The sequence below is a fragment of the Amblyomma americanum genome, chromosome 2 (assembly GCF_052857255.1).
Source record: "Amblyomma americanum isolate KBUSLIRL-KWMA chromosome 2, ASM5285725v1, whole genome shotgun sequence".
In the NCBI taxonomy this organism is placed as follows: domain Eukaryota; kingdom Metazoa; phylum Arthropoda; class Arachnida; order Ixodida; family Ixodidae; genus Amblyomma; species Amblyomma americanum.
In genome coordinates, this window is record NC_135498.1 from 13,758,662 (window position 1) to 13,784,399 (window position 25,738).

Below are 25,738 nucleotides of genomic sequence, written 5' to 3' on the forward strand. Positions count from 1 at the left end.
ACTGTATGTCATAAGGCTGCGCTGCACACAAGGTCCAACAAGTGCAGCATGATTTTTTCAAAAATAACAGAAGAAAAAGAACTGAGGGAACGTTGAACATGCCTTAAGAGTGCAATGAGATAGCATTAGAGATCCTCACTGTTGCTACTATGGTATGGTACTTCTGTCATTTCTTATGCATTTCGAGGTTACTCCTCAGACACTCATCAGCGCTCAACTGGTCCACTTTGATTACACAGCTAAATCAGTGGATGAGGTCACAAGGTCATGTGACCTCTCAATCCAGCAGACTGATTGCGGTTGCCACCTGCCAATATGGGCACGTGATGATGTGGCAAGGCCACGTGACCTATTTTGACCAATCATCAATTTAATCTCCGCCGGCCAAGATGGGCAGATTGCTCACAGGTGTCTGCTACAGCCCTATGTTAGATATGGCAGTGCCTTCCAGCCTCTGTATGTGAAAAAGTCAATGCAGGTGGGAGCCCTGTGTACGTTTTTTTGCAACGAACGAAGGAATACTAGTTGCCTCAAAAGACATCATCAGGTTTGCCTGTTCCCTTCAAATGCAAGCCAAAGCACCTCCCAGGAAGTATTCATCCTGTGAATGCTCAGCTGAGGCACCCCAGAATGGCACTAAACATAAGCTTTGCTGTACTTTGCAAGCATGGCGAGGCGCAGCAGAGTAAGAAAAGGTGAAAATATAGCTCAACATGCTAGAGCCCCATAGTGAGCTGGTGGGAGGAAGCACTAGCAAGCACCCGTGCCACACTACTTGGTACGTCATTTCAAATATAACTGCTTTTGTCTCTCTCTTTCCTTTAAAGCCCTTTTATGGTTGCTAACGCTTTAAGTACCTTTAAGTACCGCCAATCTTCAAAGAGCACCTCTGCCTTTTTTCCGCATCCACGTATGGTACGGCTTTTCTGGTTCTGGTTTCTGTTTCCCACCAGTAATCGTCCTCCATTTTGTACCTGCTTGTATCTGTGCTATCCATGCCTTGATACACCTCGATTACCTATGCACAGCAAAGTTCAACGTTGAGCAGACCTTGTGTCATTGCGCTGCCGCACTGTTTTTGGCCTCTAGTAGTCTAACTGACCTGTTTTGCGCTCGGTAGGCAGCACGACGAAAACCACAGCGATGGAACATAGCCACCGGCAGACTTGCCTTGCGTATACAAAATGGCAGCACTTCCGTTCAAGATCAGAAGCTGGAAAGCTATGCGAGGAAGAAGCGTTGTGGGGGATGGGGAGGTTGGTGCTAGCTAACGTGGTCAACAGAGAATGCAATGGAGAGGCTTTATTCCTTAGTTCCTACAAAAACAATGCTGACATTTGCTATACACACATTCAGCCAGATGCAGACATTGTGATCTTTGTCATCCTACACTGTGCTGTGACCTCTGCCCACACTTCTCTGAGCACTAGCACGGTTCAAGGGTACAGCTGATTGTCCCTGTAAGGAAATAGGTCCTGAAGACAAGGTCTCCATATGAATGGACGCCTCAGCCATGCCATTGGGAAAACGCTGAAAGAGCGAATATAAGAAGCCACGTACAAACCTGTCATCCAGAAACCCTGCTAGGAATTGAGAGGCTCGAGGCTCCACATCACTAGTGGTGAAAACTCTCCATGTGTTTCTTATTCACGGAACATGCAAAATGCCAAATGCAAGAATGTGCTGTCTACAGTGTGCACAGTTTTCACAGCTTAAAGTTCTCCAAAAATGAGAGCCAAGTGCACTCCATGTTTAGAAACAATGCAGCAACCAAATCTAGTGTGAAGCAACCAACTTCCTCTTACAGTGTATGGCACGATTGTCTGGATGAAGGACTTGTTGGATGAAGGACGTGACTACTGCTATGTACTTCAATTTTGTTGTTATTTACACGACAGCAGGTTTGATAAAATTTATCAGGGACAAATAACAAAGTCTGCTCCTTGCTCTGCAGTAAACTTGAGAATGAATGCCTGACTATGCATTAAACTTTAATGATGGCACTGGTGAAAAGAAGTGATGGCTTAAAAGTGCAAGGAGAAGTCCCGATACAGAAAATTTGAGCAAACTTCAATCTTGTAACTTGAACCTGCAACACACAGCCCCTGAAAAGTAAAACACAAGAACAGCCTAAGAATTTGCATTCAGTACCATGCACTATACAGAGTACTAAATGCGGTGACCTAGCTGTGTAGCGTGTACAGTGAAAGCACAACTTTGGCGCAAATAAAGACGCAACTCGTCGCCAGCAAGAAAAATTTTCCGCAAGGTAATATCAGTGACATTTTCAGCCGATTTCATTTCAATAAAGTGATTTTTTTTGTACTTCACGGATTTTTCGGACTGTTCGATTATTTGGACCATTTTTCGGGTCCCTTCGGGTCCGAAAAATCAGTCGGCGACTGTATATTCCCTCCAAAAGTAAAGCATGTCTCTTGGACTTGTCATGAAAGATTTCATCTTCAATTTCCTATTTAGCCGCCCTATTGAGTTATGTAAATATATCCAGGGATTTGTTTCTTAAGCAAATGCTTTCCAAATTTCATCTCATTACTGAGCACCAGAATATAATCCTGGTAGCTCTTGCCCATTGCAACTAGGCCAGCATATGTCTCCTACTCAGCAGTCACACTTACAATGTATTCTCAGTGTGTACACAAGACGTTTTCAAACACAAAATTTTTAGTGTGCAAGCAGGTCTTTACCTTTTGGGGTGGGCCCAATTGAAAAGCAACACTGTACAAGCTTGAAGCTGACGTTTCTATCTTTGCTTTGAGGTCGCCACTAAAGGTCCAGTGGTAAAGGTTCGGCTCGCCCCCTCCTGCCACCACCTGGAAAGCAAATGAGAGGACGAGAGAATTAAGGATGAAAGAAAGCTTGGGAAGCATGGGACCCTCACCTGATGCATACAACCAGAACAACTTAGCACAAGAGGTTTTCTTACTAGAAGCTTACAAAAAGAACTGTGCTTGCTTCCTATACAGAAAACAAAACAAATTCAAGTGTGCACATGAGTGAATGCCCAGGCAACGAAGTCAGTAGACAGCTCTTCATGCTACCTATGCTTAGCTTGTTGCTTAAGCTGCCAGTGTGTCACAAATATCAAGTATTACATAAGGAGTTGCTTAAAAGCCATACTGCATTTGCTACTAAGCCCACAAATGAAAATTGCTTCTCGGAAACAATATACAATGTGCTCCATGTTGCTAGTAGCCATCAAAAGGAGCAAAGATCCTGAAGAGTGCTGCACTTTATCTCACGGTTCAGCTGTAATGCATCTATACATCACAAATAAAAAGTGAGCTCCATGTTCATGAAAAAGAGAGCAACACAATGAAGCAGAGGGGCGAGGACTGTTGTTACCCGCTCTTCTGCTTAGTGGGCAAACCTCAAGCAAGCAATGGTGACAGCTAGAAGATATACATGACCTGTACCAGTGGTTATGCGCTTTCATTCGATGCCTGCACACTCCAGCTAAGTAAACACTCCTGTAACCTGTCCCATCGATCTGCTTGTAAGTGAGCAAATTGTGCAATTCAACAGGTGCACCATAGGTGATTCTGTGCTGATTGCTGAAGTGCACCAGCCTGGGGTCATTCGCTCATACTCAACTTGACATGCGTCTCATCCTGCAGAGTGCCCGCTCGTTACCAACAAGCATATTGTTTTCTTTTGTTAACTTTTGTAGGTTTGCCTCACAGCCAAGGAATTACAAGTAAGATACAAAATTCTCAGATTATTTCTTTTCATTCGCAAACATAACAAGTTGTCAATGTGTCCAGATCCCTATGTTAAGACATTTTCCGCGACACGGCTAACAAGACATTGCCACTCTGATTCACTACCTCCGTTCACTGGCAGAACTAACATATTTAAATACTCCCTTCTTCCCTTGCACCATAACCGAACGAAATGCTTTACCTTCGACAGCACTACGTGACAAAGACTTCATCGAACGCCATCAAACTTATCAGCATTGAATTTCAAACTTTTTCAGTGTTTTTTGTATTTGCACTGTACAGTAAAACCTCGTTAATTCGAAATCGCTTAATTCGAACTTCCGGTTAATTCGAACTGACGGCCGGGTCCCGGCAAAGCCCTGTGTATTTCAATGGGTCAAAGCTCCCGATAATTCGAATATGCCGGTATCCACGTCGGTTAATTCGAACTAGGCGCCGATGGCTGGCATTGCTCCTCGCATATAGAAGTCACCTCGTAGCAAATACAATGCGCTGAAAATTAAAAAAAAAAGCAGAATGATGAGAAAAAAAATAAGCCAGCACGCATGTCAGCACGCACGAGGTGAGACGTGAATTTCGTTGCCCGAACCAACCCTCCGGTGCATGCCGTAGCAGGTTTTCGCTGCCGGAGCGTCGAAGCATTGGCTTGTCTATTTTTGGCTGACGCGCGGTCATGCGGGTAGCCACCCTACCGCGGGCGCCGCCTATGCTCCGGCCACGGTCGCTCCGGCGCAAGCCGTTGCAGGTTTCCGCTGCGCCGAGGCGGTCGTGACCGTTGGCTGTGCTGCAGCCTATGGACCTTGGGGTTATTAAAAACCTCAAAACACTGTACAGGCGCCACCTCCTAGAGCGGATTCTTGTGTGTATGGACAGCGGAAAATCGTACGACGTCAATCTCCTCGGAGCCTGCGACATGCTGGCAACATCGTGGAATGCTGTCAAGGCGGACACAGTCGCGAACTGTTATCGAAAGTGCGGCTTCATTGAAGGCCCAGAAGCCTGCAGCACGGCAGAGCTGGATGCTTAGTGTGATGACTCCGTCGCGCTGCACCCTGCCTACGCTGCTTTATCGGAGGGTGTTGACTTCCAGAGCTTCGTAGACGTTGACAGCGGCGTGGAGACATCGGGGTCGTTAAGCGATGCCGAGATTATTGAAGCGGCCTGCGGTGACCAGATGCCGCACAACTCCGGCGCGGCGAGCACAGCTGACAGCGACGACGAGTCCGACGGAGGCGACGATCCATTGCCACCCCCGAGTGCATGTGAAACAGCGTCAGCACTCGATCTGGCTGCGCGCTACTTCTCCGCCGATGATAATTCGGACGCTGCGTTGGAGCTGTTGGGCAAGTTGCAGACGATGCTTGTCGAGTCACGGCAAAGAAAACGAAAACAAATGCGCATCACCGATTATTTTTCTCTTTGATATGCTTTGCCAATCTGCTGTTAATAAACATGTTTTTGAAGCATAGTGTCATATTTAATCATTAAGCTTGCTGCTTACGCGAATGCATTTTGATGTTAGCTCCAACCGCATAAACAAATTAACATTATTTCCTTCAACATTCGGGCTCTATGATTTTAATTCGCGCAATCGCCCGCCGCAAATGTGTAGTAGCGCGTAGTAAGAGATAACGATCTCAGATATGCCTGTTTTAGCTTCGGCCCGTGTTGCCGGGCGTGATGGCCGCTTTTTTTAGCACCCGCTCGTTAATTCAAACTCCGCTTAATTCGAACAATTTTCCGGTCCCCCTCGAGTTCGAATTAACGAGGTTTTACTGTATCGCCCATCCTGCTAGGGTCCAGAAGGGCCTGCAGTATTCTGTAAATAAATAATAATAGATAAATGAAGGAATATTTTCTCTGCCGCGTCGGTGCAGCGGCAGTGGCAATGACCAAGCCAGCGTGCTTGCTAAGGTGAAGACAGATCACAGAAAAGGAGCAACATGACAAACCAGAAATGGCCTGTAGGGGGTCTGATGGGTAGTCGCACGGGAACTTCGGGCAACGAGCAAAATTTTTCGTGGATGCAGAGCCGAGTAATTACTCATCTTATTCTATTCTAATCAGGGTCACTCATTGGCTTAAGGAGTGCCGAGCCTCATTATAACCCTGGTTAAAAAAATGTCACACACTCGCCCTTGTCATATATTTGTGATCACCAAGGCACTTTGTATACAAATGTGTACTAGATACTCTTAAAATTAAGTAGTGGAGGTTTCTCATTGTTTCTTATACCAAAACAAATTAAACACCTTTCTCCAGACCACCACTGACTATTTATAAGGAAAAAATAATTTTTTTCCATGGAAATGGTGAGTGATGACTAAAAGACCTAAAAGTGACCAAAATAATGACCTAAAAGAGTTGAGAAAAGGCTAGTAAATGGCTATTTGTAAAACTTATATTGATTTTAAATGTCCTGTTGGCAAACTTGTTTTTGCACTGGTGGGAAACTCAAATTTTTCTTACGCTTTTTCTTAGTTCCAAAAAACTGCCTCTGCGTCTCTGTTTTCAAGCAGGAGTTCATGTACTACACTTTCCCCCTTCCCAAGCACAAGCTGCAAAACAGCAATGCTGCTAACAGCCCAGTGCAATCGCCAGATATGCGGAAAGCCACTGTGAGGTCACAAGTCCTGGACAGTGGCAAGAGGAGATTGACTAACCATGTCATCGTAGAAATGTGCCACATGAGCCGGCCTTGCCAAATCTACCAAGCGTGTGGCAGGAGACGACATTGGTATGTGCCAGATGCATAAGCTGGGGCCACCACCGCACACCTGAAAATGTGAGCAAAGGTGCACACCTTGTATTTTTTTTTTTCATTCAATGCACACTCTCAAGAAAAAAAAAACTTATATCCTCCATTTGAGCAATGACTCATTTGCCACGGTGAAATTCAAGTGCCAGAGACATCAAGTTAGTATGCATCCATGGAGTTAGCAATCTCAGGGCACACATTAACTCATTCGCTTCCAAAGATTGCAATTCAATGTCCTCACTTGAAAATATTCGCTTTAAATATGGATCAACAGATAGTGGCACATGCTTGGCTGACAATTTTTGTACAGTAGTTTTCACAACAAATGGCACTAGTTGCTCGCCGGTTTAGAAAGTATCTTGCAAGAAATTCTTTTCTTGCTGCATGTTTTTAACACGACCGTGCCTTTGTGGGAAGATTGAAGTTTCAGGGACGCTGAAATTTATGCACTGCATTTTGGCAGTGAGCGGTATGCAGAATCCAAATACCCTAAAATTGTGCACGATAATGGAATCAGTCAGTGTGACTTGACCTGCAAGATGAGGATGAAGACTTGGACACTGAGCTTGGCACTTCATATAATGTAGCTTGAGCCACAGCTTGGAAATTAAAAAGCTTGGCATTTGGCATTTACTGCTTGTAATTTAAGAGTACACACACGCTATGCTACTGCTGTATACAATTTATTAAGTTCATTTTATTCATCAGAAGTTTATCTTTCCTTGCATTTCTACAGCACAAGCATCCCAAACAACCAAACATTAAGGGCTCATATTTCATATGAGGTTTCCAGCACATTGGACAGACAGGCTGGAAGATACCACTCAAACTTGATCTGCTGTTTTGATTCAACTGGCTGCACTGCAGAAAGCTGACCTGACAGAAGTCCACCGTAGAACTGTCATATAGTATGTAGGCCAGGCCACACTGTACAACTTGGAGAGAAAGGGAGAAGGAAAGGGGCAAGAGAATAACCAGGAGAAGGTACCGGTTTGCTACACTGCAGCACTGGGGGAAAGGGACATATTCCGTGCAGTGCTCTACTTGCACAAATTAAAGCCACACCTTCAATAAACTCAACACTGTTCACTTCATTCCGGTCTCCACAGAGTAGACCGACATGCTGCCACAAAACCACGACATCTGCTGACAGCAGCTGTCCTAGCTATCAGCTGCTGAACCAGAATGTAACATTTTTGGACAACCTGGAAAATACACTGCAACATGCTGCAGGGTGTCTTTTGTTGTACCAATCAACTTGACAACAATTCAGGCAACTCCTAGTGCTCTAGCCACCAGAGCTTTGCGGCTGTACTGCATGCTACTTGTATGCACAGAGGGGCAGGGAAGTGCTTTTCCACCACAGGTGTGCTTCATCACGTACATTGAAAAAGAAAAAAGAAAGTGATCTTGACAGATGAAAGTGTATGCCGGCCAACGGACATGGTAACTTAGACAAAAGCACTTTTCTCTTTACCCAATCTTGCAAGCAGGCAAATGTGTGTGAGCGACTGCATGGCTAATGAATACTTACCAGCCATTCATCTCCGGCTTCCAGAGCAACACATCCAATCCACTTGCCGAACCGTGGCCGCTGCAAATCCTGCAATTAATAACAGCCAAAATGTGAATCCTGGCCTCAAGGACCCTTTCTTTCATTACATATATACATAATTTTTTACCGGAATTTCAACATCACAGTATTGAGTACAACAAAGTATAAGCTGCTGCCACAAGTTCCCGGAAGCTAACATACCTCATGCTTGAAAGGCTCAATGTGAAAGACTTCTCGGCGGAGGGTTCGAACATCTGCAATAGAGAGCAAGTTGAAGCTTGTAGCACGCTGCTGCTGCTTCCAAGCAGCACCAAAAAATAACAAGGGTGTCATATAGCCCTGCTTGAACAAGACAAGGATACAGCATGCCGACACCAAAAAAACAATGCAGCAATGATGACACAAATTCTTTGTTCAGTACGATGAAACAAGTATGCTCTTGAGTGAAACTCGTCTCTTGACTAAAAAAAATCCTTGGATTTTCTTGCTTGGGCAAAAACAATTATACTTTGAACACGCCACATTTAAGCGAAGGTACTCCTTAGAAAGCAGTACCAACAAATACACCTTTGTGTATTGCAACTTCTGACTGCTTCTTCTACAATTGTAGTAAACACACTAAAAGCAGGTACAGAAAATAATGTTGCAAAAATTTAAAATCATATCAATTACACTTATTACCGGGCACGCAATCATCTGTGTCTCTTTACACCTTTCTTACCTTTATGCCAAAGTTACCTAATGCACCTGCGTAGCTCAAGAAAGTTGGTCTTACAGTCCATACATTTTGCAAAAGCCCTGGCTTTAAATCATGTGAAATACCATTCTTCAAAATGCTCTTCAGCGAGCAATGAACTGCTTACCCCAGCTTAGAACGGCACCATCTTCACCAGCAGAGTAGAGCTGTGTGTTGTTTGATGCCAGGGCGAGGTCGTGAATGTAATCGGTGTGCCTGTCAAGCGTAGACTGTAAGGCAAGAAAGCGACAAGGTATGAGAAAACAGCATAGACAGTGCCACAACCTGATAGTGCATATAACATCGAGACCTTTGTATTGAATCTACAGTCTATAGCTTCTGCTTAAAATGAAATGCTCAGGAGTTGAACCTGTAGTCCATTTAATCAAATGAAGTAAAAATAATGCAGCGCAAAAAAAAAAAAAACAGAAACAGAAGAGGAAGACATAAACAACAGGATCAGCGCCAGTCCTGTTGTTTGGGTCTTACTCTTCTGTCCCTGTTTTCTTGCACTGCACTAATTTTACTTAAGATGTTCCACTGACTAGCCCCCACATAGATTTTGATAGATTCCACTTAATCGTAAGTTCCCTAAGCACAAACTTTTTTTATAACAGTTTCCCTAGGAAACCATCACAGTTCACAAATTCATTTGCCAGTGTATCATCAACAGCTACAGATGCATAAGTGAAGAACTAATACCTAAGAGGGGAAACTCTGTAAAAACATGAACTGCCTTCAGGAAATGCCAAAGGTTTCTAATCCTGCTCATTGGAACATGCTGTGATGATGTGCAAAAACCATTAAGATAACCTTTTTCACGATAATGATTCATTATACTGGAAGAAACAAAACAGTTATTTCAATAAGGCAGGTCCAGTGTTTCAAAGCAGGAAAAAAATGCTTTGCAAAGTTTGATTAGTCCACTCACTAGGAGCGTCCTTGTTTCGATGTCCCAAACGTATATCCTGCTATCTCCACAGCCAGCAATGAGAAGCTTCTGCTCCGAATCCTGGAATGGTAGAGAAGAAATATAAGACCATGCTTTTGTGGTCATAGTAATGAGCTTGAGGTGAAATCACTGTACTTACCCTCCCAGAAAGGACTAGGGCATTGACTTCAGGCTGCACAATACTCTCACTGGAAAGACAGAGATCACACACTGTTTCGTCATGCCACAGAACACAAAAATTCTAACAATGATTAGTGGGAATAGGAAGTTGCGTGGTATGACTATCAGTACTACAAACAGCATTTCGAGAAAAAATAAAATGATAAATTCTTTTCTTCTACTACAACAGTAGCATTCTCCCATCATTATATCTGCAAGCGTGCTTCACCATTATACAGAAGAAGATTTATGGGCAACTCCTGGAAGGAGAGGTCCTGGGAGGAGGGGAGGGATGGTGGGGATCTCGCAGTTTTCCTTGATAAAATTACTTGTTAATGAACTGTACCCCTTATATTTGCCCCTGTCACTGTATCAGTACACTGGTTCATCTAAGTTCAAATGTCTGGCTTGATCAGTTTCCTTGTAAAGCTGCTAGCTCTTCAAGCCCACTAACCCTGTAATGCCCACCTTATCATGTATAGTACACACAGTAGAAATGGCAGTATTTTCATGTTTGCATAACATTGAAATATTTTCGCAGTGTTTCACAGAACAGTTTTTGCTATTTTGAAAGCAAAGTGAAAATGTCAGCTGCTAGAGATGAAAAATGCATGCTGAAAGATCATTCACTGTAAAAGCTAAGCCTACTCCCAAAATGAAACAAAATTTAAACAGCTGTACTGTTACACTGGAACCTGATGGAGTGATTTTGAATATTGCTACTGAATTATTGTGCATGGGTAACTATGTGCACACAGTTTTTCTTTCCTAGACATTTAGGAATGTGCCTAATTTGCTCATGTTATTTTCCCAGTAGTACTGATTTTCTTACTAAATTGAATAAGTCTTTAAATTTCGGCAATGCAGGACTGATCACCAACAAAATGCTGAAAAGCCAGGATTGCTGCCTAATGTTTTCACTGACTGAACATTACAGGGTTAAAAATGCCACCAGTACCATATTTACTCGCGTATAGGTCAACCTATCTTTCCAAAATTTTTCAGGGATCAATTCATATGCGAATCACAACCAGGACGAGGCGTTTACCCTGCTACAAACTCAGAAAAAAATGAGGGAGAACAATGCCAATGATGCAACTGCAGAAAGTCCTTTGTTTTGGCTGCCTCTGAGCATTCCCACACTAGAGCAGTTGTTTCCAATATTACTGTGCAAGAGTTTCACAGTCCTTTCATTTTTCAAGAGAAGTGCACAGAAGATCAAATAAGGTGCTAGTGAAGAATGCAGCCTCACTGCACCGCGAGTGCCTAGCCCACAAACACTAGAGATATTCGTAAAAATGAAACTTCTTTCTTTCTGTCGCTCAGCTGTACGGAGTCTTGCCTACCGGATGTGGGCGACCATTCTCAGCAACACTTAGCAAGCCATCACCTGAAGCACAGAGTTGTCATAACTGAGCAACAGCTTCCGATTTCAATGTTGCCGAAAGGTTCATCAGATACTCCCGGGGAAAGAAGCCAGAGCGCCTCTCCAGTGACCTCTCATGGCACCACTGCATCTGCAGTGTGCTATGCCAGTTGCCTTAAAAGCATGTTTGCGGCTCAGAATTTCAGTTGGTTGACCTCTACAACATTCAAACTTTTTTCTTTTCTAGTTCGCTAAGTTAGAGAGGGTCGACTCCTGTGACATACTAACCAATATGCAAGTAAATACGGTAATTGCTGTGGTGCCACAGACAATCTGCCAAGAAAAAAAACATGGCAGTTGCACCAATGAGTGGACCGTCCATTCGGACAAAACTTTATGCACCATGCATGGACCATACATCTCTCATGCTGAAAACGTTTGCACCAATAGGGTAGTTCCAAACAACAAGTAGGTTCTTAAGGCCCTTGTTCATTTTTGGCATTTCTCTAGTCAAAATAGGATAACCTCTGCACAACGAAGTGCTTGAAAAAGCTCATTTCAAAAGGCTGCAATGTCATCTAAACTGAAATTCTTTCAACAAAATATACCTCACAAGAAAACTTACAACAGCTATATTGAAACCATGGGGTAGACTCTTAGCCGGAAGGTAACACTTGGCTCTCTGCCAGCCTACGCAATCAGCACATGTGCAACTGACATGGACAGCAAAGCATTTACCTGTTTGCAGCATGAAGCAACAGTAAAAGATGAGGTAGCTATGGGATGATGCTATCTTTGCATAATAAAGGGCAACGAAATGAGCATATATTTTTCCCTTAGATATGCTAGGCAATGTATGCACGACATAGATTGGGTATATTTTACTTACTACCATGACTAAACTGTTGCAAATACCTCAAGCCAATGAGACATGCACCACTGCCGATGCATAGTGCTTTGGAACGTTATCCAAACCCACACACAGCTATGCTTTCGACTTCTTCATATATTTCGTGAGCTTAAATTTTCATATCACCATAATTAGTCAAAGAAATAAGACAGTAAGAGAGAGAGAGGTCCTCTTTCTTGATTTTATGATTAAATTCGCTGAGTTTGAGGAGTTGTACGGGTCCTTGAAAGACATCAAAATCCTGGGCAATCAAGATTTCCACGGGGCTGTAAAAACCAGGGCGGTTTTAAAAGGGAAAATGGGGGGGGGGTCACCCCCACCAAGCAAAAAATTTTACATAGGAAATTGCGCTGAATGCCATTTTTTTTCAATGAAAAAGGTCGAAGAAATGTATGGTTCGAATTTGAGTGGGATCGCCCTCCCTATTCGCCTCCTCCAAAAGTGACCCACAAATCCACTGCTGGTAAAAACAAGCACAACAGGTGCATGGATGAGTGAGTACATCTTCAATTGAGCTCATAGACAAGGAAGTTAAGCTTCTTGAACAGCATTTCACGGGCCTCACTTGACTCTTGACCAAGAAAGAAGTAAAGGTAGTACACTGGTGTAGAGAAAAACAAAGAACTCGTTTGTTTCATTCTTAAATGTTTCGTGATTACAATTGCTAGCTGCACTCAAGTGTTCATGTACTATGGCTCCTAAGCCCACATGTACTGCATAGTTGGTTGCGCAGGGTCTTCAAGCACTAAAGTCACAACAACTATCCCGAATCAAGCCTCTGTTCGGCTGCAAAACCCTGACTTTGCTTCAGATGCTAATGCCATACACTAGAGATTTTGGAAGTGAAGATGAAGCCTACCCTTGTGGTATGCTAAGGGCCCAGCACTTATCCATGGATTTCTTCTTTAGCTTGTCCCAGTTCCAAGCAAAGATTTCACCGCTGCCTCCGCTGCAGAATAGATCAAGTTTTGCTTATTAACCTTCAGCTATGAGCTGAGGTCATAGCTGAAAACAACCAATTAGTTGTTTTCGAGAAACAATCCACTGAAAAGTATTCCTCCAAGCTCATCAGAAAGAGGAGCTCACCTGATCAAGAAGTCTTCAGACATGACCATTGCAAAAATGCTGCCCGAGTGTGCTGTAAGATTGAAAGCATGAGAGATGTCAAGAAGGAGCAGGTAGCCAAAAGTCACATAGGCAGAATGTAAACCCACGAGGCAGCTTCCTTGGCTTTATTTGTTTCCAAGCAAAGTAAAAATAACATGCAATTTAAAGACCATCAAGGCAGGCATAAACACCATGGCGTGATGGCACAGAACTGTGTGAGACAACACAGACTGCAAATCAAACCGTTACATCAGAAGGTGAAGCTAAGACTACAAAAATTTAAAGTTAGCAACCTCTAATTCTGAGATGAGTTTGACAGTATCTGCCTGTTCACTTCTGCAGATGAGTGTGTGTTGTCTGTTTTGGCTACCTCACAACTAGCACAATCGTCAAAGATAGCACACTTCCCCAATATTCCGCCCTTGAGAGCTAGCTGCTGGTTTAAACACCATGGAAGCTTTACTAAGGTGCATCATTATTATTGTTATTCTTCATAGTGTTATTGTAAGGTCACTGCATGCATTCCTTGTGCAGGTCAGTTGTGTGTAACCTTATGTTTTGGTCGTTTTGCTTTCGTCAGTGTGTGTACGTCATTTAATATTGTACTTAGTGCAAGACAACCTTTTTGCTTTTGTTTCTTGATATGCTTTCTTGCTTTTCTCATTGTTGCAGTGTTACTTTTGATCGTCGCGCCGTTGTTTGAGGCGTTGTGTGCAAATAACGGTTCCGAGGCCTTGTCAGGCGTTTGAATACGCCTTTTGCCTCGGCTATCCGGACAGAAAAAAAAATTAAATATGTATATGCATATCCACTGTAACAGTTTCTGTCAAAAATAAATGAAATGAATGAAAAGCCCACCTGTAAACTTGTAGAACGGGTCTCTCTGTGAATTCTCTCCATTTTCTTCTACCGACAAAAAGTGAGAAACTCTGAAAACAAGTAACGGTATAGACATTTTAGCATGTTGTCTTTACTGCCACAGTGAAAGGCAATAAATCAGGGGGCAGATAGCATCTTACGCGAAGACAGCAATCTCTCCGTAGTTGCTTGCCGCCACAAGGTACTTGTTGCATGGGGAAAAGCATTGGGCATATATCACGGTGTAGTACCGTCGCAAATTCGTCATGACTGCGGGGACCTGTTGTGAAAAAGAATGTGGAATGTCGCACCGAAAAGAATGTGAAATGGCGTAACAAAAGGAAGAAACACTGAATTCTTAAAAATCTACAATCTCAATTTCATTTCTTAAGCAATACGAGCTCTGTAAACGTTTCAGCTACTACGCGCCCGGCAAGCCCTAGGTAGTGGGTTCGATACCGGCCGCGCCGGTTGCGGTTCTGTAGAGGCGAAAAGCAACCAAGTCCGTGCACCGAGATCTAGGTGCGCATTGAATCCCAGCTGGTTGCAATTAATCCGCAACCTTGTACAGCCTGCAGTATCGCCGTGGCACGAAAAATTAATAAAACAATCGTCTCGGCAGCCGATTTAAATATCGTGTAGTGGAGTGTACTCTAATCACGAGAAATGTCACATCGCATGGGGCAGCCGAATCACGCAAACTCTTTTGTCTACACTCACATAATACATACGGATGTTTGCAGGATATAATTTAGAGAATAAAAGCAAACCTTTCACAGGAGTCGAACTTCCTAATTAAAGACAGAACCGCTCCAACGCTGTTTTACCGGTTGTACTACACCCGCGGCCGCGTGCATTAGACCGCAGCGGCGATCGGAGCTCGCTGCCATGGAGACATGGCTTGCGTTGGCTCAGTATCCGGCTTTGTGCCTTCTCTAATTTCTTGCTTGTTTTCCGCTTGTGCGCCTCTATTGCTTCTGCCATCTGCAGCCAGCCTCGATGGCCGAGGGATAACGTCACGTACGCAAAAGCGTCGTATATTGTGCGCGATCGTTTCGTTATCATCGCTACACTAGCAGTGGACGTATTTTCGGTGCACTAGCTTCTACTAGCGGTGAGTAATACCGTTTAATCACTTGCGACGGCCGTGAACGCGCGTCAGCGTATTGCCGTTTTCATGTCCGGTCTGTGTAAACAAATTGGTGTTATCGTGGCATCGCCGGTTTCTCAGCGGCAACACATTCCGACAACGAAGCAGGAACAACTAGAAATGCTCTTACTGCCTGTTGTAGTAACACGAGCGCATAGTTTTCGGGCAGCTTTCAAGTTAACCGAGGCGGTCGTCCGAGCTTGCTCGGACTGCAGCTCTAGCGCGCAAACAAGCGCGCAAATTTCTTTCTGCGTTCGTACATCTTGTTTTCGTGGTGGCCTTATTCACCGTGGAACTTCAGCTTGCGTGGAAAGTTGCCGACCAAGCGGAAGCGGGCTGGACTCTCTACGGCGCATATTTTTACGGTCGTGTGGCGCAAGATCTCACTCACAGGGCGGGCTTGTTTGCACAGATGGTCGCTAAGCCACTGCATGACGAATGGCAGCCTCTGTGTGAAACGCTCTCACGGCATCTAGACCAAAACTGTAGCCTTTTGATGCGTATGATGTCTAGCTGGCAGCAGCGATAGCAGAGGGTTGCACACTTATCTCCTGGGAGTGTTTGCACAGTGTGCTAGTGTTGCTTTCGCTGCCCGTTACTCTTATTTTTGGAAAAACTCGCGTGCCGCTTCATCTTCCTCTCCACCGAAAAACAGGGAGGGAACATTTGGTCCGGTATTTTTACGGTGCGTAATTGCGTTCGTAACGACGCCCAAAAAGCAGGACTGTAAGATGGGAAATTCATGGGAGGGAATGCTTCTCATTGTCAGTGGCACTTGCTTTGCTTCACTCTTCCAACGCTTGTGACGCGTGACTAACCAGCGGATCGTGCCCGTTTGATTGGATGTAAGCACATGTAGACAAGTGGCTACAAATCATGGGGCAGGATGGGGCACATATTAGATTATTCTGCTTGTTCACACTCGCATGCTTGCATAATATTTAAGCCATGAAGCACTATATACACATATATAAAGCCCCTTATATACACAAGACCACAGGGCTCAGAAGCACAGCAGTGGTCGATCTTTTCTACAGAGATGCATGGTAGCTGAGGCCAGCATTACTGGCTCTTGATGTCGAGGCTTTTAGTAGTAGTCTGGAGTTGTGTACAGAAATGGTCCAATGCAGTCTGGGCTGCTTCAGAGTCTGGCACTGGCCACAGTTATGCATGTGGTCGGCCTGCATGATATGAACTAGTAGCATTTGCTAAAGTCGATGTTGTGTCCTATGGGTATCCGTGCATTTTCCTGTTCTTTAAAATCGGAACAGCTTCTGCACGGTGGCTCAGTGGCTTTTGGCACTCGGCTGCTGAGCATGGTGTAGCAGGATCGAATCCCAGCTGCAGTGGCAACATTTCGATGGAGGCAAAATGCAAAAGTGTCCATGTGTGGTGTGATGTGTAAGTGCACATTAAAGAACCTCAAAGGATGTAAATTTACATGGAGTCCTCCAGTATATCATCCTTCATAGCTCATGTGTGGTTTTTGGGGTGCTAAATCTTAACTCACTACATATGCTGGGTTCTGTTAAATTCTGATCATATGCAGGGTCTTCTAGTGGAACCTCTCTACTTTGCAGTACCTCTTTGGAGCTTTGCAGTGCAGCGACATCCTTTGCACCGAGATAGTATGATCAATATCTTAACAAGAGTTAACAATGAAAGAGCAGCCGATGGCAGTCTCAGCTAGTGAAAAAGCAGTGGAAAAGCTGATTATGTTCACTAGCAACAATGCCTTCAGGCACTATAAAAGTTTGTTTAAAACACTTAAGGCCTTATTTTAGGCAATGCAAAGCCAAAAATAGCCACCCAAGGTTTTGTGAAAAATGCTGTCGATTCCTTGTGTTCATAAGATTCCACGGCTATATCAGTGTTTAGAGAATTAAAGGAGTGTTTACTTCATATGCAGCTCTTTGTTGCTGTTCCCATCACATAACACATGGAGTATTCTAGCATGGTCAGTTGGTCTGTTCTGCCCAGCCACTTGTTTACACCTAACTACTCTGATGCAGAAAGCACAGGTTCTAAATTTGTTAGCCACAGATTCATCCTTCGAAAAATGCTTAAGGCTGTGGGGCGTTGTGCCAAAGTTTCATTGGTAAAAACAGCTAACTGAGCCAAGCCTAGTATGTATTAAGAAACTAAAAGTGCCTTTCAGAATTAAACTGGGTCTAAAAACATGGCATTATGTTGCACGAAAGTAAAAATATTCTTTAGCAGGTGCTAACCTCAGAAGTAGTCATTTTTGGACATGGCCATCTGAAATGGACATTCATTGGCACTATTAGATAATTGCTAAATGGCCCATTAACACTTTAATTCATGTTTATAGCTAAAAAGGGCCTGGTAGACATGCTTGATACTAAAGGCATTTGCTAATAATTGAGCCTACAAATAACATTACATTTGCCAGGTCATATTCATGACTGCCACTGCAGTTTCTTATTGAAATATGTCATGCGGCCTGTATGAAAACCCCTGGCGTCAATTTATTCAATGTTAGTATTGGTGATTGTATACTCATTGGGGGGGACCCTACTGTGTTATGTACACTTCCGGAAATTAAACAAAGTACATTGTTAGTTTCCAGCATTCTGTTGATGGATGTTTCTGGTGTCTTTGTTTTGACTGTTTCGCTTACTGTGCTGCCATTCATTCCTCATAAAAGTAGACATCCGCTCTGAGTACCCACCGTCGTGAGTCACAATGGCAACTGAGGCCACAGTGCAGTAGCAATAGTTATAGCTGCTGATGACGCTGACCAGCTCGAGCTGAAGTTGGTTTGCAGCTCCAGTGCTACAAGAGTCAGGTTTACACAAAACTACCTGAGCTTAGGCTGACCTCCATTATTTTCATGGCATTTAAGAGAAAGCCTCTGTCATAAGTTGGCATGATAGATGTTCAAGACAAGCCCTCTGATTTCCTCTGCCATGCACATCATACAATAATGTTGACAATCCTTCCATGATGTTCAGCTGAACAGACGTTACAGAGTCTTTTGTGCAAATTTGTTTTGCACCTGAAGAGTGTAGTGCAGTTAGAAAGAGCTATCGCACTGCAATAATATTGGGTGTACTGAGGTTGAAGTGTGGGTGATGCTTCTGTGTGCACAAAATCCAGTGTCTTATATGCTGGTTTGCATTCTTCTCTAGGGATGAGTGTGCAGTCATAAGGGGGGCTAGCTCATTTATGTATTTTTCTGAAAAAAAATTTGTGCAGGCAACAGGCCATGTACAACGGCATTGGACTGCAGACTGCCCGTGGCAGTGGCACCAACGGCTATGTCCAGCGCAATCTCTCACTCGTGCAACGCTCGCGTGAGAAGGTTGCGTACAAGACAGAGGAAGACATCCAGCGCCTGGATGCGCAGCTCATCCGCAAGGCTAACTCCGAGATCCTCGACCATGAGCGCAAGCGCAAGTTAGAGATCAAGTGTCTGGAGCTGCAAGAGACTATGGAGGATCAAGGGTAAGGGCTTTGATGTTGGAGCTCCTTTCAAGGTAGTGTAGTTTTATAAGAATGAAAGCAGAAACTAGGTACTCAGGCACTTTTTTATTAAATACATTGTCCTCATTCAGTAAGAGCTGCTCCAAAGCACTGTAGTCATGAAAAGTGCTATGTAGTTTGCCTTCGGCTGAATATAAAGCCAGGAGACATATCCTTTGTTAACTCATTCTCTACCGTGGATAAAAGGGGCATTTTCTGCAGCTTCTGTTTATTATATTTGGTGGACAAATCATATTTGTTAAATTAGCATGCTGCACATTACAATGAAGCCAGATAAGTGTACCATTTGATAGTATGCATTTCATGTAGAAATATAAGGCAGCGATGTTAAATTTTATTTGTCTAATACAAACTTTGGTGAAAATTATGGTAAATATTTATGACATTAGGCTTATAACACGAAAAGAAGGAACAGACGAGAAATTCTGAAATATACAAAAAGTTGATTCTTTCATAATATACAGCACCTAAATGTTTCAATCCTTTGACTGATAAATACCTCGAACAACAATAAAAAATGTTTGCTTCCTCATAAAAAGCAGCAATTTTTTAATGTTACAGAAGTTATTTTTTTTTCTCAAATATTTTTAATGGAAAATGCTGGAAAGTACGAGTACATAATAACATCAATGTTCTTCTGAATGATAGACATTAAAAATTAAATTCAGAATTGTAATCTGCAAAGAGAATTATAAGGTCGAAATATCTGTTGAAGTTGAGAGCAAAAGCCAGAAAGAAATATGAATATTATGAAAGGAAAATTGGCTGATATGTATCTTGTGCACCAGAATATTTTTAATTAAAGCGACTAAAGGTTATGGAAAAAAATATGCACCCGGGCAATGTTTTCAGCTAAAAAAAAGAAAAGAAACCTTCACTAACCAAGGCTCACATGTCACTGCATTAAACAGCTCCTTAATGTTGAGAGGCATGTACAGACATCCAACAAACACAGAAGAACTGTAAAATACCTTGTGGACATTAACATGGTAAAAAAGTACTAGAAAACAAGATGGCACTACTCCAGTACAGCTGCAGTCCTAGGAGCTCGACAACGTTCTTGGAAATAAGCAAGGCATTGGATGATGAACCTCTGCACTTGCCTTTTAATGGGTTATCGGATTTAGCTCAAAATTGTTTGCTCATGATGAGCATCTAGACATACTTATTCGTGTACACTGATATCTTATTTCTACCGTTGAGAAAAGTTTACAGCCGATTTGCATGGTTAATCAAATGCCAAGTAGGTGCACCAGCGCTGTTTACCCCCTACCATACTTTGCTATGCATTGTTACACTTTGTTGTATATAAGCAAAGCAGATGCTGCGGAGTTTCGGCGTCACCACATTTGGAGAAGTGAGAGGAGGTCCCCAGGGTAAAAGGAGCTAATCCAAGAGCTAGGAACTACGCTAGGAATAGCTGGGAAGTTGAGCAAAGTGAGGGGCTCCTTTATTGAGCAAGAGCTTTCAGGGCTGCAGGAAGCATCTCAAGCATACACAATTCCCCAGCTGCTAACCACTGCTCCACAGGGCTGATCAAGCGTTATTGAGGTTTCAGTAAGAAGGGTGGGAGAGCCTCTTTAAAATTCAATTTAACCATGAGCTGCCCAGGTTCACAATGAAACAACGAAGCTCATCACTCAAATGAAATGTTTCCTGTTTAGTGGTGCATAGGGAGGAGGCAGTACCGCATTTTTCAGTGCAGAAAGTGACACTTCGTGCAGATTGGGGTAGCCCCCATGCCAGATTTAAATTCAATATCTTCATAAAAGCAGGAACCTCACTACTGTGCCCGACATGCGACATACCTGACTCTGCTGCTCCCATGCTGTGGGCCTGTACCGAACACAGTGACACCTGGAGAAACTATAGCATCTTTTATGGAGGACACCTACCCGGGAATGTCCTGGGAATGTACCTGCATTGTACGAATCTCAGCATGGTCGAAACCCCATCTCTTGAACTAGATGTTAGGTTTGAGATCCGTTGTAGGGATCTTTCATGAGAATATGGAGACAGGATGTTGGGTGCACTCCGCAGTAGGGCATGTCATCTGCTGGTCCCCTTGCTCCCTCCAGAACACTGCTTCACCTTGTGACACCTGGGCCCGGATTACGGAACTCGCTCTAAAGTTGTAGAGCTGACTGACGACAAGGCGAGACGTCAACGCGTGACGAAACGCGGAATCAACCAATGGCTAGTAGGGTGCCGCCCCGGAAGCATTTATTTGCTTGACAAGAGGCCTATTTGCATGGCAAGGGGCCATATGCTAACTTTTTTATAAGAACACGCAGTGAATAAAATAAGTATTGTTTTATTCTTTCGAAAAAGTGTATTTCACTTTCACTGACATGATGCAAAACAAGAAGAACATTCACTTTTGCAAATAACTGCTTTCGGGGGTAACTTTTGTTGCTATGAGGGCGCGCTGGCAGATGTAAACAGTGAACATGGCGGCCTTCAAGAAAACAGCTGATCCCACGGCTAGTTCCTGCTTTTTTACACGTCGTCTGAAATCAAGGTTCTATTTGGTTGTCCTAAGTGCGCGGATAACACTTATCGAAGCCAGTGAAGCCAGCAGGCCTCCCGAAAGGAACCTGCAAGAAACGTCGGGCCCAAAAAATCGACGAACACAACTTGAGGTAAGTCTGTGTTATTGGTTTAAAGATGCCATATGCCAAGTATATGATTTGGGTTCTGTTTCTTTTGCTTTAGTGAATACAAGACGTCCACGAAGCACGGTTTGTTGGATAAAAAACTTTTTTGGCCTCATAAATGTCCGGCACAAATTATTCAGTTGGGAAGGAGCAAGAGCCAAGCAAGGCGGTTGGGCGCACACTAACAACCTTGCTTGTTTTCATTCGTTCTTGGCTGTGCTATAAGTTGCTGCGGCGCAGCACACGCATATGTTTCTGTAAAAACATATTAGCCCGAACCCAGAGCAAAGGTTTTTCCAAAACTGTTATTCCCTGCTTTCGAAAAGCGGAACAGAAACTATTGCCTGTTTGTTTTCCCTGCTGTGTTCGCTGCTGCAATTCTCTGCGCGGGAATTCTAGTCTCAAAATGGCGCCAACACGAAGAATGTCGAGCGAGCAAGAGCTAATCATAATAGAGTTTATGGAGAGCCATCCGCTCTTGGCTCGGGCTTCTGCCGACCTAACAAACTCATACACAGCTGTTAAAAAGCGTGAGCTGTGGAACCAGCTCGCGTCGATTCTCAACAACGAGGGGTCGGCCGTTTAAAAACATGATGTCTATGCCTTCCACCTTGTAAGCACTGTTTATTCCATCTGTGATTTATTTTAGTCTCGGAGGACGTGCAGGAATGCATAAACTAGTGGTTGAGCATTATTGATTGCTTCTCTTTTGCTGGTGCTCTTTAGTTTCATGGTTTGCCAGTACCAACCAGCCACACTTTTTACCCTGTTACAGCAGAGAAGATGAACGGGGACCGTCGTCAAGTTGTCGACACGACCCACTGAGCCCCACAGACCGTGAGTTGGCTTGCCATTAGTCAAGCTCCATACTACCCTTTCTGGCAGCTGCTTGAAAGCAATAGCGCTATCCCTTCTGGCAGCATTTGCAGCATTAGCCGAATAACTGCAGTGATTTTGCACTATCCTCAAAACTGTCTCTCTCTGGCTTTGCCACGCTGTGCAGAATGTTTATTTCTCTTGCAGTGAGGCTGCAATATCTCCTAGTGGTCTAGCAAATGTGCGCATGAAATATGCTACAACAATGCTGCCCGAGATTGCTGTCCTGTATATTTATGTCAAGTCCTCTAACACAGTGTATCAAATGCTTTTGCTTATTCTACCACATGACGTATTGCGTGACGAGCACATTTTCTTTCCCGACAGCTACACCGGCGCCCTCGCCACAGCCCTCACCTCAGCCCTCACAGCAGCACACACCAGAGCCCCCACTGCAGCCCTCACCGCGCGCCACGCCTAGCCTTCTTGGGAAGCGACGGCGAGACGATGAGGCCAATGAGGTGCTGCACCAGACTCTGTATGAGTTACGTCGTTTGGCAGACCTTACTGAGGCCCGGAACCGCCAGGACGCTGCTTTTCAGCAGAGCATGCTGGAGGTGTGTACTCACTGCGCACACTGCACTTTGCAGAGTCGAAGCTGTCACTTAAGCATAAATATCAGTGCTCTCTTTTGAGCACCTCTACTTCTGTTTTGACGCCTCTTGTGGGATGTGGTTGAGACAGCTGAGTTTATGAAGCTGACACGAGTCTTCTACGACCATACTTTGTCCAAAATATCTCATCACCTGACATTTTACATAAAACTTAAGCGAGATCTCAATATTGGTTGTCAGTAATAATTTGTAATTGGAGCTGTTTTTACATGCAGGCCATACGGGAGGTGGCAGAGGCTGTGCAGGCGTCAAATGGGCAGCAAGAGCTGCTCATCCGGAACTTGAACCTGCTGACGCTCATCTTACAAAAGCAGCTTGAGCCACCTGCACCACATTGAATTGTTCATTTTTATTTGCATTTTTATATTTATGAAAGAACAGCTTTGTATGTTTATATTTTTTCAAGAACATTATTTACTTCTCTGCCATGTGCAGACTCATTGGACTATTTTTAGTTTGCATTTGAAAATTTCCATTTTGTGTGTTTATTTTTATTTGCATTGTTTGCTTCTCTGCCAGTTGCAGAGATGTACCATTTTTAGTTTCTGTTTTTGAAGTGCTGTTTTATGTTTGTTTTTATTTACATTATTTGTGTTTTGTCAATTTTCTGTTTTTGTCTTTATTCACGATCACCTCTGCCATGTGCTATAGCATCATTTTTTTTTATTTCTTGCAAGCTCTGCAGGCCCAGACACTTCACACACTTTATTTTCTTCCATTTATGTATTTTAAGCCCTGCCAGGTGTGGGAGCCTCATATACTGTTTTTATTTTCCATTTCTTTCAATTGTTTACCTGCAGCTGTGGCAACTGCAAAAGGTGCAATTTCTAGTGCTTGTTTTCTTTCATTTGCAAGTCCAATATGTGGGGCAAAGTGTTCTGAAGTGGCTGTAGCTATGAGGGGCGTTATAATATGGGGATTCTGGATAACTTTTGAACACCTCGATTTTGTGCCTGTAAAGTTTGTTCGTATGTTCCTGAATCATTTGTTTTTTTCGCATTACTTTTCCTGCTTTTCCGTACAGTGTCCGTTGTATGCATTGTAACATGTTCTATCCTCAAGAGACCCGAGGAAAAATGAGGCTTGCCAGCATTCATCCAAAGTCACTTTTGAACTGGTGTTGAATGCAGGCAAAAAATATTTGGGGGACGCTTGAGCTCTGCCTTCAAAGGTATGATGCAACAATGTTAATGGCTCTCGTTTGTGGGTCGGTCCATTTACAACTTTAAACGCAGCCATGTTGGCATCATCGTCTGTGATACTCGTGTGTCTTGTACGCGGAACATGGTTTTTTAGTCCAGTAAAATCTACGAAGAGCACTTGTGTAGCACTTGCTGTGCATTCCGCCAGTTATGTAATGTTTTTCAGCAAAGTGCTAACCTGGGCTACAACGGGCCTACAAGTATGTACAACATGCCAAACCTGTAATTACTAGCAGTCATATTTGCAGTCAAGATGAAGCTTTTTTCAAGGGAAAACAGTGCTTAATTAAGACTTAGACGGAAAGCAAAGAAAACATGGGACGAGCGCTTATCCTGTGTTGCCTCTGCTTTCCGGCTATGTCTTTCGCACTGTTCGCCCTTTAAAATGTGCAGCCAACTCACCCGTTTGCCGCAGTGTAAGATACAACTTTTTTTGTGCAATCTCTGCGCAGCACTCGACAAGGCATATGGGAATCACTGTTGATGCTACATGCTTTTGTTTCCCTGCTGTGTGTTACAGTTGGGAAACTGGTATGAACAGCTGTGGCAAAAAAAATTATTGAGACCAATGAATAAATGTGGTGCAAAAACAAACGCTTGACTGGTGCCTTGCAGTCTCCACACTACACTTTTTCCTCGTGCACATTCATCAAACACGTAGTGGCCGCAAGTAACTGTATGGCTAAATGGGCAGGTCGACGAAAGCAAGGGCGAAAGGAGTACAAGGATGCATTTCACTTGTTGGACGAGCTGTTCCGGCGTGTATTTCGACTTGAGGAGGAGACAGTGCAGTAGTTGTGCGGCAAGCTTGCTGATGCACTGAAAGGCATACTGGTGAACACTGTCGGTGGAGCAGCTGCTGGTGTGTGCACTACATATCTTGCCACTGGAGGCTTTCAAGCACACGTAAGAAAAAGTATTTTAGAAATGCTGGAATGTGGCTACCTGTGGCCAAGGGCATGATATCATACAGGGGCTCACGCACTAACACAAGGCAATGGCACTGCCAGTAGCAAGAGTGGCTGCGACAACTCGCCACGCCAGCACTGTGAGTCATTGCAACCACAGCTGCCAGACGGTGTGGAGCTTACCGCCGCTGCTGTTGCCGCTGCCGCTGTCGCCGTACCATCTGCAGGTGTGCTTGCCTCTGCGGACGAGTTATGCCAAAGAGGCCATTGATACGGTCTCGCATGGCTCTACCATGCAGGTAGGTCATGCGGGTTCCTGTCCCCACCAAGTACCCGGCAAGCAGAGGTGGCTCATTGTTGTCGGGCTCATCGGTAGTGGCGTCTTCGTCTGCTGCCAGGGCTTCCTCTAGACAGATGTTGTGCAACGCAGCACATGCTGCAATGATGACCACCGCCCACTCCGGCTCGTAGTGGAGTGTCCGGTACGTTTGAAGGCACCGGAAGTGGCTTTTCAGAACGCCAATGCAGCGTTCCACAACACATCGCATTAAGGCATGTGCTGCGTTGTACTGCCCTTCTGCAGTGTTTGCATCAGGGTGCCCTGACACTGGCGTGAGCAGCCACGGCTCCAGTGGGTATCCGCTGTCTCCTGCACGACCAATATTTGCAGTGAAGTGTGTTGT

General features: G+C 44.0%; 2 protein-coding genes across 7 annotated transcripts in view; one reads left to right on the forward strand and one right to left on the reverse strand.

The window, feature by feature from the left end:
- Positions 1–1,867: 1,867 nt before the first annotated feature.
- thoc6 (THO complex subunit 6) lies at positions 1,868–15,047 on the reverse strand. The gene is made up of 13 exons (XM_077653206.1): positions 14,912–15,047; positions 14,303–14,421; positions 14,142–14,212; positions 13,263–13,314; positions 13,036–13,125; positions 9,881–9,929; positions 9,721–9,801; positions 8,917–9,019; positions 8,255–8,307; positions 8,033–8,101; positions 6,404–6,517; positions 2,706–2,831; positions 1,868–2,105 (listed from the first exon to the last, which is right to left on the reverse strand). Exons 2-13 carry the CDS (start codon positions 14,407–14,409, stop codon positions 2,025–2,027), a joined length of 996 nt encoding a protein of 331 aa, XP_077509332.1. The 5' UTR covers positions 14,410–14,421; positions 14,912–15,047; the 3' UTR covers positions 1,868–2,024.
- Positions 15,048–15,101: 54 nt separating this feature from the next.
- Srrm234 (Serine-arginine repetitive matrix 2/3/4) overlaps positions 15,102–25,738 on the forward strand; it is a 76,285-nt gene continuing 65,648 nt past the window's right edge. For all 6 annotated transcript variants that reach the window (XM_077653187.1, XM_077653188.1, XM_077653189.1 and 3 more), the window contains exons 1-2: positions 15,102–15,255; positions 18,511–18,759. In XM_077653187.1, coding sequence (XP_077509313.1) covers positions 18,521–18,759 — 239 coding nt within the window. In that variant the 5' untranslated portion in view covers positions 15,102–15,255; positions 18,511–18,520. The remainder of the gene's footprint in view (positions 15,256–18,510; positions 18,760–25,738) is intronic.

Bases quoted from the DNA above. Each gene is read 5' to 3' on its own strand.
- thoc6 (XM_077653206.1), bottom strand. From the start codon at position 14,409: ATGACGAATTTGCGACGGTACTACACCGTGATATATGCCCAATGCTTT. The intron at 14,213-14,302 runs GTAAGATGCTAT...ACTTGTTTTCAG, and splicing joins GGAGAGATTGCTGTCTTCGC to AGTTTCTCACTTTTTGTCGG. The intron at 13,315-14,141 runs GTGGGCTTTTCA...TCAATCTTACAG, and splicing joins CCCGTTCTACAAGTTTACAG to CACACTCGGGCAGCATTTTT.